The sequence below is a fragment of the Lepus europaeus genome, chromosome 20 (genome assembly GCF_033115175.1).
Source record: "Lepus europaeus isolate LE1 chromosome 20, mLepTim1.pri, whole genome shotgun sequence".
Lineage (NCBI taxonomy): Eukaryota > Metazoa > Chordata > Mammalia > Lagomorpha > Leporidae > Lepus > Lepus europaeus.
In genome coordinates this window covers 2,703,902-2,721,594 of record NC_084846.1, presented here as the reverse complement: position 1 = coordinate 2,721,594, position 17,693 = coordinate 2,703,902, and the positions used below count along the sequence as shown (strand labels likewise).

The window sequence follows — 17,693 nt, the reverse complement described above, 5'->3', positions numbered from 1 at the left end:
TTGCAGATCAGAAGTGCAAACGCCCACCCCTCACCCCTGCTTGGAAGGCCGGCCGCACCCCGTGCCCGGGGTCGCACAGACCCCCGCGCCTCCGGGTCAGGGTCCGCGGCGGGCGACGTGCCTGTCGCGTCTCTCGACTTCCCGAGGCGGCTGAGTCCTGGGTGTCGGGGCCGGGGGTCCCCGCTGAGCGCTCAGCCCGCTGAGTTTGGGTTCCTTGGGTGGCTTCCGCCATCTCCTCCCTGCGAGGCCTCAGCCCGCCAAATCCGATCCACCAATCACGCCGTCTACTCTGCGAGGTCTCCGCCCACCAGAGCCGATCCGCCAATCACGACGTCCACCTGAGAGGCCTCCGCCCAGCCGATCCAGCCCGCCAATCCTGGCGCCCACCCTGTGAGGCTTCCGCCCACCCGGTCCGATCCACCAATCGTGCCATCTACCCTGCGAGGCCTCCGCCCACCCGTTCCGAGGGCCTCCGCCCGCCCACCCGATCCGATCCGCCAATCACGACGTCCACCTGAGAGGCCTCCACCTCGTGAGGTCCCCGCCCACCCTATACAGTCCGCCAATCACACCGTCCATCCTGCGAGGCCTCCGCCCACCCGATCCAATCCGCCAATCACACCGTCCATCCAGCGAGGCCTCCGCCCACCCGATCCAGCCCGCCAATCACGGCGTCCTTCACACCATGAACGCGCCGAAGTAGGAGCGGGTGCCGTCGCGGAGCCGGACCAGCTGCTCCTCCAGCACCCGCACCACCACCTCCTCGCCGGCCTCCAGGTGCACCACGCCGCCCAGGAAGCTGCTGTCCCACCAGACGCGGGAGCTGGCCGCCCGCCCGCAGGGCGACCGCCGGCTCACCAGCAGCTCCAGCTCCTCGGGGTAGCGAGTGGTGCGCTTGTAGAGCCCGTGGGTGACGGGCAGGTCGGTGGCCAGGCCCTGCGGGCAGCCCACGCCGCCCAGCTGCACCTTGGAGTAGATGTAGTAGTAGCCGGCCTGGGTGGTCACCAGCGCCCCGTCGCGGTAGCCGAGGCCCCTCAGGAAGGCCAGGCCCAGCTGCGTCTCCCACAGCAGGGGCCCCCCGGTGCCCGCGGAGCTGGAGTTGGCGCCTGGCGGGGAGACACGAGGGCGGGCGGTCAGCTCCTCTGCTGGACGCCTCCGCTCTCTGAGCCTCCCCCTGTGGGTGGATGCGCACGGCGGCCCCTCTGCAGGTCGGGACCCCGAGGCACAAAGGGCCCAAGCCTTGCAGGGGGCCAGTGCCTCAGTTTCCCCCCCCCTGTGGAGGTAGGCACGGCGCCTGCCTAGGGCTGGACGAGCTCGCGCGGCCGTGGCGTGTCGCAGCCCGGGGCAAGGTCTCAGTACACCGAGCTAGAAGCTCGCAGCGGCTGCCCCCACCCCTTCTGCGCGGCTTCGGTTACTTGTGGTCAACCACGGCCAACTGCGAGCCCAAAATAAATGGAACATTCCAGAAACAAGCCAATTCGGAAGCTTCGATAGCGGGTTGTTAGGATCGTTCTTAATCTCTCTCGGTGGCCGGATCCTAAAGCGAACACTGTCCCGGCTACGTGTGTATCGGGAAAAACGCATGCAAAAGCAAGGTGCTTCTGGGATGTAAAGATAAGTGTATTTTGGTGCAAATTTTTTTTTCCAAAGCCCTGCATACAGTCTTCAAAACGTTCATGGAGAAAGCATATTATGAAAAAAAAAAAAAAAAAAACAACTGTATGGAGTTTGCTTTTTTTTTTTTTTTTTTTTTTTTTTTTTTTTTTGCACCAAAATCGCCTTGTCTTTTGATTCCATTTTGCCACAAAATTTTGAAGTTCGCCCGTGCAGGGTTTGGTGCTGTCCAGGGTTTCAGACAGCCCCTGGTCGGGGGCGCACGGTGGGTGGGTGGGGTCCACTCACCTGTGAGATGCGCCGCTGGACTGGCCTTGTGGGACCTGCGTGCTGGGGGAGACAGGGTCACAGGTTAGTGGGACAGACAGCGGGGGCGAGCGCCAGCCTCCCGTGCCCACCCCATCCCCGTGTCCACGCCACCCCTTCCTCAGCGACCCACACTTCTGCTTCTCAGGCCTGGGGGAGGGGCACCTGCGGGGCTGGGGCCGGTTGTGTAAAACAGTTGAGCAACTATGGAGGGGGTGGGGCCTCGTGGGAGCCCCGCCCACCGCAGGGAACAGGGCGGCTCTGACTCACCTTGTACCAGCTGCTCCCAGGAGCCTGTGTCTTGGTCCTGAAAGGGCAGAAGGCGCCCATGGTGAGCACACATGTGTGGGAGTCTCCTTGGCCACAGACACACACAGGGTCACGTGTGCACACGCACACACGCACACACACAGCACGCAGCAGCCTCGTAACCCCCGGGCCTCAGCGTGCCTCTCTGATGCCCCTGGAGTTACACAGAACGCCTGCTTATAATCGAACACAGCGGACCCTTTAACAAGAATTGCTGGGGCCGCACACGCTAGGCGCCCTACGGGGGTGTAGTGGGTGTGGGATGCAGGCTGAGTCTCCCTCCTCCCACACGATTGGGACCAGAAGTCTTTCGGATTTCAGGGTTTCTCTCTTTCTTTTTTTCCTCCTCTGGGTTTTGGGATATTTGCATAGCCTTTTACCAATCCAGCATCCTCCATCCCCAAATCTGAAATGCTCCAAACATCCGAAACTTCTGGAGCATCGTGTTGGCGTTCCGGTTGCAGAGCGTTTTGGCTTTTCAGATTGGGGTGTTCAGTCTGCATTAACAATGTGTGGACATCCACATGGGCTGGACACGTGGACACCAGCCGGACCTCAATCTTTATTCTTTAAATTCTGAGAAAAGATTGCTTTATCTAGTTATCTGAAAGGGGGGGGGGAGAGAGAGAGAGAGAGAGAGAGACAGAGAGAGAGATCTTCCATCTGCTGGCTCACTCCCCAAGTGCTCACAACAGCCAGAGCTGGGTCAGGCCAAAGCCTGGAACCTAGAACTCTATCCAGGTCTCCCATGGGGGTGGCAGGGGACAAAGGACTTGGGCCATCAGCTGCTGCTTTCCCAGGTGCATTAGCAGGGAGCTGGGTTGAGAGCAGAGCAGCCAGGACTGGAACCAGCGCTCTAATACGGGATGCTGGTGTCGCAAGCGGTGGTTTGACCCGCTGTGCCACAATGCCGGCCTGGACCTCAATCACAGTGACACACACGTGGGCTTAGGTGGACATGGGGTTTCAGGTTCTCTGGACACAGAGGCAGTGCACAACAACAGCCACTCGGGATGGCAGACAGATGAGCAAATACACATGCAGATACCTGTCCATGGACGGCAGCACGGGTCCCGTGGGCATGCACGCGTGGCCACATGGCCAGGAGACCCTGGTAGAAGGACGTGGGGCCCCGGGACTCAACAGGACAAGACCACACGGGCACAACATCGGAGACACAGTGCACAGGTGGGCACACAAGACAGACACAGCCACGGCCGACCAGTTATACACAGGGGGACAGCTCGCAACTAGAACAGGGATCAGGGCTTGGCAATGACAATGATGAACTCAGAAGTTGGCTTCCCTCGGGGCAAGCAGGTCCCCAGGGCCAGGGCCACTGCCAGGGCACCACATACCCTGAACCACGCTACCTTCTCTAGGAGGTGGGCTCCTGCTCACACCCCCAGCTTACAGATGAGGGAACCCGGTTCAGAGAGGTGGATTTTTAAAAAGCTACTTATTCATCATGCTTATTTGAGAGGCAGAGAGAGGGAGAAAGAGATAGTAGAGATAGAGATGAGAGAGAGAGAGAGAGCTTCCATCAACTGGTTCACTCTCCAAATGCCCTCGATGGCCAGGACTGGGCTGGGGCTGAGCCTGGAGCCAGGAACTCCATCCGGGGCTCCCACGTGGGTGGCAGGGACCAGACTACTTGAGACACTGCTGCTCCCGCCCAGACTTAACAGGAAGCTCAGTCAGGAGCCAGAGCGGGGATTTGAACCCAGGCACTCTGAGGTGGGACCTGGCGGCTTCCCTGCCCGACCAAACGCCTGCCCCTAGAAAGCCAAGTTCACCTGCCTGGGGTCGGTGGCAGCAGCAGCCACAGTTCAGGGGTGCATCTGGACACTCAGTGCGTGACCCACCGGCCCCCAGCCCCCGGCCCCACTCACCGGCAGGTGCGTGACCATCTCTCCCAGGCGCCAGTGCAGCTGCAGTAGGAACCAGCCCTGCACGGCCAGCCCGGCCCCCAGCAGCAGCAGCACGAGGCCCAGGCCCACCCGGGCAGCGCCGCAGCGCTGTCTCCGGCGTTTCCGCCCCAGCCTCGTGAACGGGATGTCCGTCTGTCCATCCACCACGAACACCGAGGGGCGCACTATGGTCTCCTCCATGCCGGCGCCGATGAGGTCCCCGGTGGCCCCAGGGGCAGGGCTTGCACGCCTGGGTCCCTCGAGTAGGGAGGAAACCACAATTGCCCAATGCGCCCCGTGCTCTGCCGGCTGCAGAAGCCGCCCGCCCGCGGCCCTGGGGCCGCCTTTAGCCCTGGGGTTCAGCCCCTCCCCTTCCCCACTCGCCCTCCTCTTCTTCCTGTGCCCCCACCCCGGCCGCCCCCTGTGGCCTGCCTCACTCTCACTCACACTTTCCAGAGCCTCTGAAAATGTGACTCAGGTGCGGCTGGAGGGGGCGGCCCCAGCTTTCCCTGCTCGGCCGGGCCGGCTGCTTCCTCCGTTCCATCGGTTGCCAAAAATTTCCTGTGTGCACCAGGGGCTGTCCGAGGTTTCTTGGGGGTGGGGGAGTATAGTAGCGAGGGAGGGAGGCAAAGGCCCTGGTTGCCCGGAGCTCCTGGTCCACTGGGGTGAGGGAGGCCGCAGAACTAGCAGATGATACCCAAGGAGGGAGCGTTTAGATGGCGACAAGCACGGTGGAAATTCAAGAGATGAGGGAAGGAGTTGTGCGTGCACGAGTGCTCCATGTGTGCACGTGCGTGCCTGGGTGAGGGTGTGTATTGTGCGTGCAGGTGCATGTCCACACATGCATACTTATGTATGTTCCTGTATGGATGTATTGTGGGAGGAGTGTGTGCATGTCTGGTCCAGGTATGTATGTATGTATGTGCAGGTGTGTGTACTGTGGGAGGTGTGTGCCTGTCTGGTCCAGGTATGTGTGTGCAGGTGTGTGTATTGTGGGAGGTGTGTGCCTGTCTGGTCCAGGTATGTAGGTGCAGGTGTGTGTATTGTGGGAGGTGTGTGCGTGTGTGGTCCAGGTATGTATGTGCAGGTGTGTGTATTGTGGGAGGTGTGTGCCTGTCTGGTCCAGGTATGTAGGTGCAGGTGTGTGTATTGTGGGAGGTGTGTGCGTGTGTGGTCCAGGTATGTAGGTGCAGGTGTGTGTATTGTGGGAGGTGTGTGCGTGTGTGGCCCAGGTATGTATGTGCAGGTGTGTGTATTGTGGGAGGTGTGTGCCTGTCTGGCCCAGGTATGTATGTGCAGGTGTGTGTATTGTGGGAGGTGTGTGCCTGTCTGGTCCAGGTATGTATGTGCAGGTGTGTGTATTGTGGGAGGTGTGTGCGTGTGTGGTCCAGGTATGTATGTGCAGGTGTGTGTACTGTGGGAGGTGTGTGCGTGTGTGGTCCAGGAATGTATGTGCAGGTGTGTGTATTGTGGGAGGTGTGTGCCTGTCTGGTCCTGGAATGTATGTGCAGGTGTGTGTACTGTGGGAGGTGTGTGCGTGTGTGGTCCAGGTATGTATGTGCAGGTGTGTGTATTGTGGGAGGTGTGTGCGTGTGTGGTCCAGGTATGTATGTGCAGGTGTGTGTATTGTGGGAGGTGTGTGCGTGTGTGGTCCAGGTATGTATGTGCAGGTGTGTGTATTGTGGGAGGTGTGTGCGTGTGTGGTCCAGGTATGTATGTGCAGGTGTGTGTATTGTGGGAGGTGTGTGCCTGTCTGGTCCAGGTATGTATGTGCAGGTGTGTGTATTGTGGGAGGTGTGTGCGTGTGTGGTCCAGGTATGTATGTGCAGGTGTGTGTATTGTGGGAGGTGTGTGCCTGTCTGGTCCAGGAATGTATGTGCAGGTGTGTGTACTGTGGGAGGTGTGTGCGTGTGTGGTCCAGGTATGTATGTGCAGGTGTGTGTATTGTGGGAGGTGTGTGCGTGTGTGGTCCAGGTATGTATGTGCAGGTGTGTGTATTGTGGGAGGTGTGTGCGTGTGTGGTCCAGGTATGTATGTGCAGGTGTGTGTACTGTGGGAGGTGTGTGCGTGTGTGGTCCAGGTATGTATGTGCAGGTGTGTGTATTGTGGGAGGTGTGTGCGTGTGTGGTCCAGGTATGTATGTGCAGGTGTGTGTATTGTGGGAGGTGTGTGCGTGTGTGGTCCAGGTATGTGTGTGCAGGTGTGTGTATTGTGGGAGGTGTGTGCCTGTCTGGTCCAGGTATGTGTGTGCAGGTGTGTGTATTGTGGGAGGTGTGTGCCTGTCTGGTCCAGGTATGTGTGTGCAGGTGTTTGTATTGTGGGAGGTGTGTGCGTGTGTGGTCCAGGTATGTATGTGCAGGTGTGTGTATTGTGGGAGGTGTGTGCATGTTTGGTCCAGGTATGTATGTGCAGGTGTGTGTATTGTGGGAGGTGTGTGCCTGTCTGGTCCAGGTATGTAGGTGCAGGTGTGTGTATTGTGGGAGGTGTGTGCGTGTGTGGTCCAGGTATTTAGGTGCAGGTGTGTGTATTGTGGGAGGTGTGTGCGTGTGTGGCCCAGCTATGTATGTGCATGTGTGTGTATTGTGGGAGGTGTGTGCCTGTCTGGTCCAGGTATGTATGTGCAGGTGTGTGTCATTGTGGGAGGTGTGTGCGTGTGTGGTCCAGGAATGTATGTGCAGGTGTGTGTATTGTGGGAGGTGTGTGCCTGTCTGGTCCAGGAATGTATGTGCAGGTGTGTGTACTGTGGGAGGTGTGTGCGTGTGTGGTCCAGGTATGTATGTGCAGGTGTGTGTATTGTGGGAGGTGTGTGCCTGTCTGGTCCAGGTATGTAGGTGCAGGTGTGTGTATTGTGGGAGGTGTGTGCGTGTGTGGTCCAGGTATGTAGGTGCAGGTGTGTGTATTGTGGGAGGTGTGTGCGTGTGTGGTCCAGGTATGTATGTGCAGGTGTGTGTATTGTGGGAGGTGTGTGCGTGTGTGGTCCAGGTATGTATGTGCAGGTGTGTGTATTGTGGGAGGTGTGTGCCTGTCTGGTCCAGGAATGTATGTGCAGGTGTGTGTACTGTGGGAGGTGTGTGCGTGTGTGGTCCAGGTATGTATGTGCAGGTGTGTGTATTGTGGGAGGTGTGTGCCTGTCTGGTCCAGGTATGTATGTGCAGGTGTGTGTATTGTGGGAGGTGTGTGCGTGTGTGGTCCAGGTATGTATGTGCAGGTGTGTGTATTGTTGGAGGTGTGTGCCTGTCTGGTCCAGGTATGTGTGTGCAGGTGTGTGTATTGTGGGAGGTGTGTGCCTGTCTGGTCCAGGTATGTGTGTTCAGGTGTGTGTATTGTGGGAGGTGTGTGCGTGTGTGGTCCAGGTATGAGTGTGCAGGTGTGTGTATTGTGGGAGGTGTGTGCGTGTGTGGTCCAGGTATGTATGTGCAGGTGTGTGTATTGTGGGAGGTGTGTGCATGTTTGGTCCAGGTATGTATGTGCAGGTGTGTGTATTGTGGGAGGTGTGTGCGTGTGTGGTCCAGGTATGTATGTGCAGGTGTTTGTATTGTGGGAGGTGTGTGCATGTTTGGTCCAGGTATGTATGTGCAGGTGTGTGTATTGTGGGAGGTGTGTGCGTGTGTGGTCCAGGAATGTATGTGCAGGTGTGTGTATTGTGGGAGGTGTGTGCCTGTCTGGTCCAGGTATGTGTGTGCAGGTGTGTGTACTGTGGGAGGTGTGTGCGTGTCTGGTCCAGGTATGTATGTGCAGGTGTGTGTATTGTGGGAGGTGTGTGCCTGTCTGGTCCAGGTATGTGTGTGCAGGTGTGTGTATTGTGGGAGGTGTGTGCCTGTCTGGTCCAGGTATGTAGGTGCAGGTGTGTGTATTGTGGGAGGTGTGTGCGTGTGTGGTCCAGGTATGTATGTGCAGGTGTGTGTATTGTGGGAGGTGTGTGCCTGTCTGGTCCAGGTATGTAGGTGCAGGTGTGTGTATTGTGGGAGGTGTGTGCGTGTGTGGTCCAGGTATGTATGTGTAGGTGTGTGTATTGTGGGAGGTGTGTGCCTGTCTGGTCCAGGTATGTATGTGCAGGTGTGTGTATTGTGGGAGGTGTGTGCGTGTCTGGTTCATGCATGTGTGTGTATTGTGGGAGGGGTTGGGCATGTGTGGTCCAGGTATGTATGTGCAGGTGTGTGTATTGTGGGAGGTGTGTGCGTGTCTGGTTCATGCATGTGTGTGTATTGTGGGAGGGGTTGGGCATGTGTGGTCTAGGTATGTATGTGCAGGTGTGTGTATTGTGGGAGGTGTGTGCGTGTCTGGTTCATGCATGTGTGTGTATTGTGGGAGGGGTTGGGCATGTGTGGTCCAGGTATGTGTGTGCAGGTGTGTGTATTGTGGGAGGTGTGTGCGTGTGTGGTCCAGGTATGTATGTGCAGGTGTGTGTATTGTGGGAGGTGTGTGCCTGTCTGGTCCAGGTATGTGTGTGCAGGTGTGTGTATTGTGGGAGGTGTGTGCCTGTCTGGTCCAGGTATGTGTGTGCAGGTGTGTGTATTGTGGGAGGTGTGTGCGTGTGTGGTCCAGGTATGTGTGTGCAGGTGTGTGTACTGTGGGAAGTGTGTGCGTGTGTGGTCCAGGTATGTATGTGCAGGTGTGTGTATTGTGGGAGGTGTGTGCGTGTGTGGTCCAGGTATGTATGTGCAGGTGTGTGTATTGTGGGAGGTGTGTGCATGTCTGGTCCAGGTATGTATGTGCAGGTGTGTGTATTGTGGGAGGTGTGTGCATGTGTGGTCCAGGTATGTGTGTGCAGGTGTGTGTATTGTGGGAGGTGTGTGCGTGTCTGGTCCAGGTATGTATGTGCAGGTGTGTGTATAGTGGGAGGTGTGTGCATGTGTGGTCCAGGTATGTATGTGCAGGTGTGTGTATTGTGGGAGGTGTGTGCCTGTCTGGTCCAGGTATGTATGTGCAGGTGTGTGTATTGTGGGAGGTGTGTGCGTGTCTGGTCCAGGTATGTGTGTGCAGGTGTGTGTATTGTGGGAGGTGTGTGCATGTGTGGTCCAGGTATGTGTGTGCAGGTGTGTGTATAGTGGGAGGTGTGTGCATGTCTGGTCCAGGTATGTGTGTGCAGGTGTGTGTACTGTGGGAGGTGTGTGCGTGTCTGGTCCAGGTATGTATGTGCAGGTGTGTGTATAGTGGGAGGTGTGTGCATGTGTGGTCCAGGTATGTATGTGCAGGTGTGTATATTGTGGGAGGTGTGTGCGTGTGTGGTCCAGGTATGTATGTGCAGGTGTGTGTATTGTGGGAGGTGTGTGCGTGTCTGGTCCAGGTATGTATGTGCAGGTGTGTGTATAGTGGGAGGTGTGTGCATGTGTGGTCCAGGTATGTATGTGCAGGTGTGTATATTGTGGGAGGTGTGTGCCTGTCTGGTCCAGGTATGTATGTGCAGGTGTGTGTATTGTGGGAGGTGTGTGCGTGTGTGGTCCAGGAATGTATGTGCAGGTGTGTGTATTGTGGGAGGTGTGTGCCTGTCTGGTCCAGGTATGTATGTGCAGGTGTGTGTATTGTGGGAGGTGTGTGCATGTCTGGCCCATGCATGTATGTGGAGGTACTTTCTTGTACCCATGCATTTGTGTGGGCACACAGGTGTTTGTATGTACATATGCATGTCTACTGGTGCATGTGTGTACATGGATGTGTGTATGGGAGGGTGTGTATGTCTTCATGAATGTGTGGATTTTTATTTATTTTCATCTACTTGAAAGGCAGAGTGACGGGGGGAAGAGAGAGAAAGAGAGAGAGAGATGGAGAGATAGTTATCTTCCATCTACTGCCTGACTCCCAACACACCCAAAACAGCTGGGGCTGGGCCAGGACACAGCCAGGAGTCCAGGATGCCATCTGTGTCTCCCACGTGAGTGACAGGGGCTCAAGCACTTGAATCATCTTCTACTGCCCCCCAGGATTCAATAGCAGGAAGCTGGGTCAGACGCAGAGGAGCTGGGACTGGCACTGTCCCTCCGACATTGGTGTGAGAGACAGGAGCCCCGACAGCAGCTTGGCCTGCTGTGCCACACACCCAGTGAGGGAAAGGATTTGTAAACCGAAGCTCGAAGACAGGGGGTGGGACCACATCCACGCAGCTGACCAGGACGGAGGAATGGAAGGATGAAGGATGGGTGGAGAGAGGAGGAGAGAGAGGCAGAGAAAGAGGGAGGGATGGAGAGCTAGAGGGAGAGGGAGAGGGAGAGGGAGAGGGAGAGAGAGAGACGGAGAGAGGCAGAGAAAGAAGGGAGGGAGAGGGAGAGAGAGGGAGAGGGAGAGGGAGAGGGAGAGAGAGACGGAGAGAGGCAGAGAAAGGAGGGAGGGAGAGGGAGAGAGACAGAGACAGAGAGAGACAGAGAGGCAGAGAAAGAGGGAGGGATGGAGAGGGAGAGAGAAAGAGAGAGGGAGAGAGAGAGAAAGAGAAAGAGGGAGGGAGGGAGAGAGAGAGAAAAAGGAAGACAGAGAGAGAGAGACAGAGAGAGAGAGAGAGAGGGAGAGGGACAGAGAGAGAGACAGAGACAGAAACAGAGGGAGGGAGGGAGGGAGAGGGACAGAGAGAGATGCAGGCAGGGAGACAGCCAGAGGTAAGGGACAGAGCTAGAGAGAGAAAAAGAGAGGAGAAGAGAGAGACAGAGGCAGAGAGAGAGAGACACTGATTTCCAGGAATTGGCTCACATGGTTGTGAGGTTGGCAAATCTGAAATCCAAGGGCCGAGCCAGCAGATCACAGCCAGTGCTGCTGTCCTGAGGCCAGGGCAGGGGACGCAAGCACCAACCTGTGCTTTGGACACCGCGTGTTTGCCCTCAACCCTTCCTCTGATCAGGTGCAGCCCGCCCCCACCTGAGACTGCAGGTGCAGACGCCGCCCAGAAAGACCTGCTGCTGCCAGGAACTCCATCCAGGCCTCCGACCTGGGTGGCAGGGGCCCAGGGACCTGAGGCATTACCTGCTGCCTCCCAGGGTCGCCTGTAGCAGGAAGCTGGAGTCAGAACACGGAGACCGCGTTCCCCCAAGACGCCAGGTGCTGGGGCGGCACCCAAACGAGCCCTCCCCGGACCCCACCTGGATGGTCATGCTGCGGTCTGGCTGGGGCAAGCGGCCTGAGGTCACCTTGTTCTGCTTTCCTTTCCCTGGACGACTGCCCTGTCTGAATTCATGAGAATTCAGGCCTATGAGTGCCTTTTCCTGTTCCTCTTCCATGTGTTCTTTTTTAAAAATTATTTTCATTTTTATTTATTTGAAAAACAAGAGTTACACAGAGAGAGGTAGAGAGAGAGAGGTCTTCCATCCATGGGTTCACTCTCCAGATGGCCACAACGGCTGGAGCTGAGCCAATCTGAAGCCAGGAGCTTCCTCCGGGTCTCCCACGTGGGTGCAGGGGCCCAAGGACATGGGCCATCTTCTACTGCTTTCCCAGGCCATAGCAGAGAGCTGGATCAGAAGAGGAGCAGCCAGGACTAGAACCGGCGCCCATATGAGATGCTGGCACTTCAGGCCAGGGCTTTAACCTGCTGCGCCACAGCACTGGCCCCTGTGTTCAGTTCTTAAAAGGTTTATTTATTTGGAAGGTAGATGACAGAAAGCAAAAGAGAGACAGGGAGACTTTCCATCCGTTGGTTCACTTCCCAAATCCCCACAACAGCCAGGGATATGCCAGGCTGAAGCCAAGAGCCAGGAGCTCCATCTGTGTCTCCCACAGGGGGGTGCCAGGTGCACAAGCACTTGGGACGTCACCTGCTGCTTTCCCAGGTGCATTAGCAGGGAGCTGGATTGGAAGTGGAGCATCCAGGATTGGAACCAGCGCTCTGAGATATGGGAGGTGTTGCAGGTGGCGGCTGAGCCCACTGTAGCAAGACACTGGCCTCCTGTCGGATTCCTAAGACCCTACCTTTGCTAGTCGTAGCAACACTCAAACAAAACCAGACAGCACCCCCACATGTTCAGAAAAAGAACAGGAGTGGAGATTTGGCTCTGTGGTTAAAGCAGCTGCATCCCACATCAGAGCGCCTGGGTTTGAGCTCCGGCTCCGCTTCTGACTCCAGCTTCCTGCTACAGGAAACCCTGGGAGGCAGCAGGTAATGCCTCAGGCCCCTGGGCCCCTGCCACCAGGTAGGAGACCTGGATGGAGTTCCTGGCTCCTGGCTTCAGCCTGGACCCAGTCCAGGTCATCCTGGGCATTTGGAGAAACAAACCAGAGAGAGCTCTCTCTCGGCCTCTCAAATAAAATGAGTGAAATACATCTCGAGCCAGAGGGAGGGGTGATGAGGAAGAACGGGACGGACAGGACGGATCTGAAAGGGGTGGGGGTGCCTGGCAGTGGTCACCGGGGCATCTGGGGAGTCACAGGCACTTGGGGCTCTCCCTGACAGCAGCCTTTGGCATTTGGGGGCTGAAGGCGGGGGCGGGGGGGAGGAGAGAGCGAGTGAGAGAGCGAGCTGGTTCTTTCTCATATTCCTGGAGTCAGGTGGGTAGGGGTTCCCAGGACCCGGAGCAGGGGCCCAGCAGTGACTTTCAGATTCTGTGATGACCTCAGCCAGAGCTGGCACCCTGGAGCCCACCCTCAACACCCACCTGCCCATCCCCGAGGGACAAGTCTGCCTTAGCCCTGGCGCTGTCCTCCCCACAACTCCCACCCCCGCCAAGGCTGCTGGTTGCCCCACGCAGTGCTGCCACACGGTGACAAAGGCCCCCACCCCACCCCACTGCTGACTCAGGCCTCGGCTCCAGCTGGAAACCCCTCCCTGCCCACCCTGGCCCGGCAGCCACCTGAAGCCTTCACCGGACGAGCCCTGCACCGACGACGGGCACACAGAAGGCAGGTGAGGCAGGAAGTGGAGCCAGAGCCAGCTGAGGACCAGGGGCCCCGGGCTGGATTGAGGACAGGTGAGAGGGCAGAGCCAGACTGCAGGGTGATGGCGCTGGGGAGGACCCAGGAGAAAATGCAGACGGTACAGGTGAGCATGCAGGTAAAGACACAGGTGAGGATGTTGCTAAGATCCAAAGAGATGCGCTGACACAGAGGAGGGTCCAGACACAGATGCAGAGAGAACACACCCGCAGAAGAGGCTCTGCAGGTAGCAAAACAGGTGAGCGTACATCAGCATGCTGTTAAGACACAGGTGAGCTCACAGACGAAGATGTGGGCGGGCAGCCAGGTGAGGATGTAAAAAAGAAAAAAAATGCACTCATGCAGTTGAGCGAGCAGGCTTCTGGGGGAGACCCCGGGAGCTCGCAGGGCGCAGGTGAGTGAGGAGGTGAGGAAGGCTCAGCGCTTGCTGGGCAGGAGGCGGAAGGGAGGGCGAGGAAAGATGGAGGTGGGAATTCAGGTGAGGGGGGAGGTGCAGGTGCACTGGGGGCGGGGTGCAGGGGAGGCAGCCCCTGGAGGGAATCCAGCCAGCAGAGACAGGAGAGCTTGCGGGCGGACAGGAGGCAGCAGAGCGGCCGGCGAGTGATCCCTCCCTCCGTGAAGTGCAGACTGTGGGAGACAGGTGAAGTCTGTCTTTACTGGGGGGAACCCGCGGGGGGCGGGGTCAGTTGGGGCAGCCAAAGACGACCATGCCCTCGGCGAAGGCGTCCAGGTCCTCGCAGTGTTTCTGGTTCTCCTCATCTTGGCATTCTTCCTTCTCGGGCCAAAACTCCACCCAGGTGTCCTTGCCGATGATGTAGCTGGTGCTGGGGGCGGGGCGGCAGGTCAGGCGGGGCTGGAGGGGGCGGGGCTGAGGGGGCGGGGCTGGAGGGGGTGGGAGGGGCATGTGCACGCGAGGGATGGTCGCTCACTTGGGTTTCTCGCCCCAGAGGTCGGAGGAGAGCCCCCACACGAGGTAGTGCTTCCCTTCCTTTAGCTTCAGCGCGTCTCTGCACTTGATGTGGCTGATGAACCTGCGCTGCTGCCCGGCCTGCACCTCGTCGGAGCCTGCGGTGGAGAGGGGAGGTGAGCTGAGCCGCGCCGAGGGAGCCGGAGGAGGAGGGCGGGACATGGGACAGGAAGGGACAGGCTGAGGCTGACCTGACTTGATGGTGTTCTCAATGACCATTAGATACTCATCGAAGTCATCTGCCGGCTCCACCCGGACCAGCTTGGTCTTGTACACTGCCGAGGAGAGCGTGGCAGGTGGGTCACGGGCAGGGTCGGCCATGGCAGGGCAACCTGGCCTGGACGGCACCTGCTCGTGTGACTCAAGCAGAGATAGGGCTCACAGTGGTCACATGATCACCTCCCGCACAGCTGCACTCAGAGGCATGCACACCGTGAGTTGCTGCATGTACCTACAGTCTCATAGTCACACGTACAACCACGTCTACAGCAAGAGACACCCACAGGTACAGCCACAGACACAACAGCTGCTCACAATGTACAGCCATCCAGACTCACACAGCCTGGCTACATGTACCTACAGCCTCACAGTCACACGTACAACCATGTCTACAGCAAGAGACACCCACAGGTACAGCCACAGACACAACAGCTGCTCACAATGTACAGCCATCCAGACTCACACAGCCTGGCTACATGTACCTACAGCCTCACAGTCACACATACAGTGAGAACCTTGCACAGGTACAGCCACAGACACAACAGCTGCTCACAATGTACAGCCATCCAGACTCACACAGCCTGGCTACATGTACCTACAGCCTCACAGTCACACATACAGTGAGAACCATGCACAGGTACAGCCACAGACACAACAGCTGCTCACAATGTACAGCCATCCAGACTCACACAGCCTGGCTACATGTACCTACAGCCTCACAGTCACACGTACAACCATGTCTACAGCAAGAGTCACCCACAGGTACAGCCACAGACACAACAGCTGCTCACAATGTACAGCTATCTACAACTAGTTTCACACAGCCTGGCTACATGTACCTACAGCCTCACAGTCACAGGTACACACTGAGAACTTTCTCAAACTACAGCCATATATATAATTATCACTACTCCTATCCACATCACCCCCAAGCACTGCCTCACCCATACTCACACTCATGGACACACACACAACTTCAGTCATCCACAACAGTCTTACACACTTGAGCTACTCATAGGCACTGTCGTCGACAACAGTCTTGTCTCCTGTGGCTAGTCACTCACACTGCAGGCTCACACACAACCATGGCTACACACACAGCCATATTTATGTTACACCCACAGCTACAGCCACAGCTACTCCCATCCAGTCGCCCACAAACACTGCTTCCCACCAGGCACGTACAACTACACACAGCCACAGTCCCTCACACAGTCACCCACAACCACTGCCTCACACTATACACAGTCCCTCACAGTGACAGCCTCACACAGTCACACACAACCACAGCCAATCACCAGCTAACACCTCAAAGACAACCATCCATAGCCACAGTCATGCACACGACAGCTACTCAGTCACTCTCATCCATGCTCACAACCTCACATAACCATAACTGTGCCCACTGATGGCCTCACAGCCACATACATACACAAACACACACACAGCCACATACACACACACATCTGCTCACAACCACTTTTCTCACACACTCGCCCCTACCAAGACCACTCATAACCATGGTTCCGCACACCATCATGGCCCCTGGCAACACATCCACGCGTGCACATAAAATGCTCAGCTACAACCATAGCCAGGAGCAGTCACACACAGCCAGTGGCGCACACGACCACCGCCACACCCACTGCCTTCAGTCTGACACAAACAACCAGAGCCACGCACACCACTGCTCACCCACGGCCACACAGGGGTGTGCCCCACTCACCATAGTCCACGCCTGGCTCGCAAGCCTTGTCCAGCCGGTCATTCAGGGTGATCGCCTCATCCGGCTGCTGCATGAAGCAGTTTTCTGCAGAGAACATGGTGTGCGCTGGGTGTGGCCAGCCCTGGGGGTCTACCGCGCCGGCGCCTGCCCCTTCCCGGCCCCAGGACACCCACCCTCGGCACAGCGGCACATCTCCTTGTGACACAGCTTGCTCAGCATCCCGTCCTCTTTCTCCGGGTGGTAGAACTGGGTGCAGGTTTCCTCTGTGGGCAGAGGTGAGGCGGGAGAGCCATGAGCATCAAACAGCCCAGAGAGCATGCATGCCGGGGAGGGTCAGACCTGGAGGTGCTGGGTCCCAACCCCCAGACCTCCGAGACCCTCAGGCCCTGAGACTTCAGGTCCAACTTGCAAATCCTTTTTTTTTTTGTTTTGACAGGCAGCGTGGACAGTGAGAGAGACAGAGAGAAAGGTCTTCCTTTGCCATTGGTTCACCCTCCAATGGCCGCCGCGGCCAGTGCACTGCGGCCGGCATACCACGCTGATCCGAAGGCAGGAGCCAGGTGCTTCTCCTGGTCTCCCATGGGGTGCAGGGCCCAAGCACTTGGGCCATCCTCCACTGCACTCCCGGGCCACAGCAGAGAGCTGGCCTGGAAGAGGGGCAACCGGGACAGAATCCGGTGCCCTGACCTCCGGGACTAGAACCCGAGGTGCCGGCGCCGCAGGCGGAGTATTAGCCTATTGAGCCGTGGCGCCGGCCTGCAAATCCTCTTGATGCATAGACCCCAGCCCTCAGATCCTTGGGGCCCTGGGACTCTGCCCAACGACCCCCCCCCCCCTTGCCAACTTCCTCATCTTCAAGACCTCAGGCCCTGGAAGTCCTTAAGCCCTCCAGTCACAGACTGCTATGACCCACAGACTTCCAGCACTGACTCTGAGGGCTCCGAGAATCTCAGCTCGTGGATCACTGGGACCCCCAACTGTCTGGGGTTTGGGACCCTCGGACTCTTGAGATTCTTAGACTCCCTAGCCCTCAGGTCCCCCAGGACCCTCAAACCCTGGGACACTCAGATCCCCAGCTTGCAAGCCCTGTGACCCACAGATCCCAGCTCCGAGGGCCTTGGGACCCCCAGCCCCTCAGGACTCTCAGCCCCCTGGCTGCTCACCCAGGTTGTAGTAGGAGTAGACCTTGACAGCTCCCGGCTGGATAAGCCCCACGTTAAAGTACTGGTGGACTTTGAAGGACAGACATTCTTCCTGGGAGTGTGAGATCTGGGGGAAGCGGGAGGCCGGTCAGTGGCTGCTGTGGGAGGGCAGTCCAGGGAGCTGCAGGAGTGGTGGCGAAACGCAGGGGCCGAGGGGGAGGCTTCCGGGCGGCGGCGGTGGCCGGAGGGGCAGCAGGGAGTGGGTAGTACAGCAAATCCATTTCCTCTTTCTCCTGGGCTTGAAGTTGGATTACGCTTATCATCGTCCCCCCAGCACACCCCTCAAGTGAGCTGTGACCAGGTGCCCGGACACTGGCCCACGGATTGCTTTTTATGTCCAGAAACTATCCCTCCCTCCCCCAACAGTTCTGTCGTCCACTGGACAGCGTGGATTCTGCAGAGAACTCCAGGAGCCCACGGTCACAGAGCCACATGAGGGAAGGTGCCTGGATCCCCGAGGGACTGCGTGGGGCACACAGCTCCTTCCTGCCTTGAACTTCACCCACGTGAGAAGCACAAGTCTCTCGCGTCGACGCCCAGCCCCTCCCCTCTTGCTCGGCGTTCTGTTTCCCCAGCTGGCGTTATTTCTG

General features: G+C 57.7%; 2 protein-coding genes across 3 annotated transcripts in view; both read right to left on the bottom strand.

Moving 5' to 3' along the window:
• Positions 1–678: 678 nt before the first annotated feature.
• On the bottom strand, positions 679–4,340 carry TNFSF14 (TNF superfamily member 14). Of its 2 annotated transcripts, none has more exons than XM_062179531.1 (4): positions 4,122–4,340; positions 2,191–2,227; positions 1,903–1,944; positions 679–1,106 (listed from the first exon to the last, which is right to left on the bottom strand). In XM_062179531.1, the coding sequence occupies exons 1-4, from the start codon at positions 4,338–4,340 to the stop codon at positions 679–681; spliced, it is 726 nt and encodes a 241-aa protein (XP_062035515.1). The 2 variants fall into 2 exon arrangements, with proteins under 2 accessions (XP_062035515.1, XP_062035516.1); XM_062179532.1 differs by having other exon boundaries at positions 4,230–4,340.
• Positions 4,341–13,624: 9,284 nt separating this feature from the next.
• Positions 13,625–17,693, bottom strand: part of C3 (complement C3) — a 29,373-nt gene continuing 25,304 nt past the window's right edge. The window contains 6 exon segments of the mRNA XM_062179436.1: positions 13,625–13,813; positions 13,919–14,054; positions 14,148–14,231; positions 15,902–15,985; positions 16,075–16,164; positions 17,065–17,170. Coding sequence (XP_062035420.1) covers positions 13,672–13,813; positions 13,919–14,054; positions 14,148–14,231; positions 15,902–15,985; positions 16,075–16,164; positions 17,065–17,170 — 642 coding nt within the window. The 3' untranslated portion in view covers positions 13,625–13,671.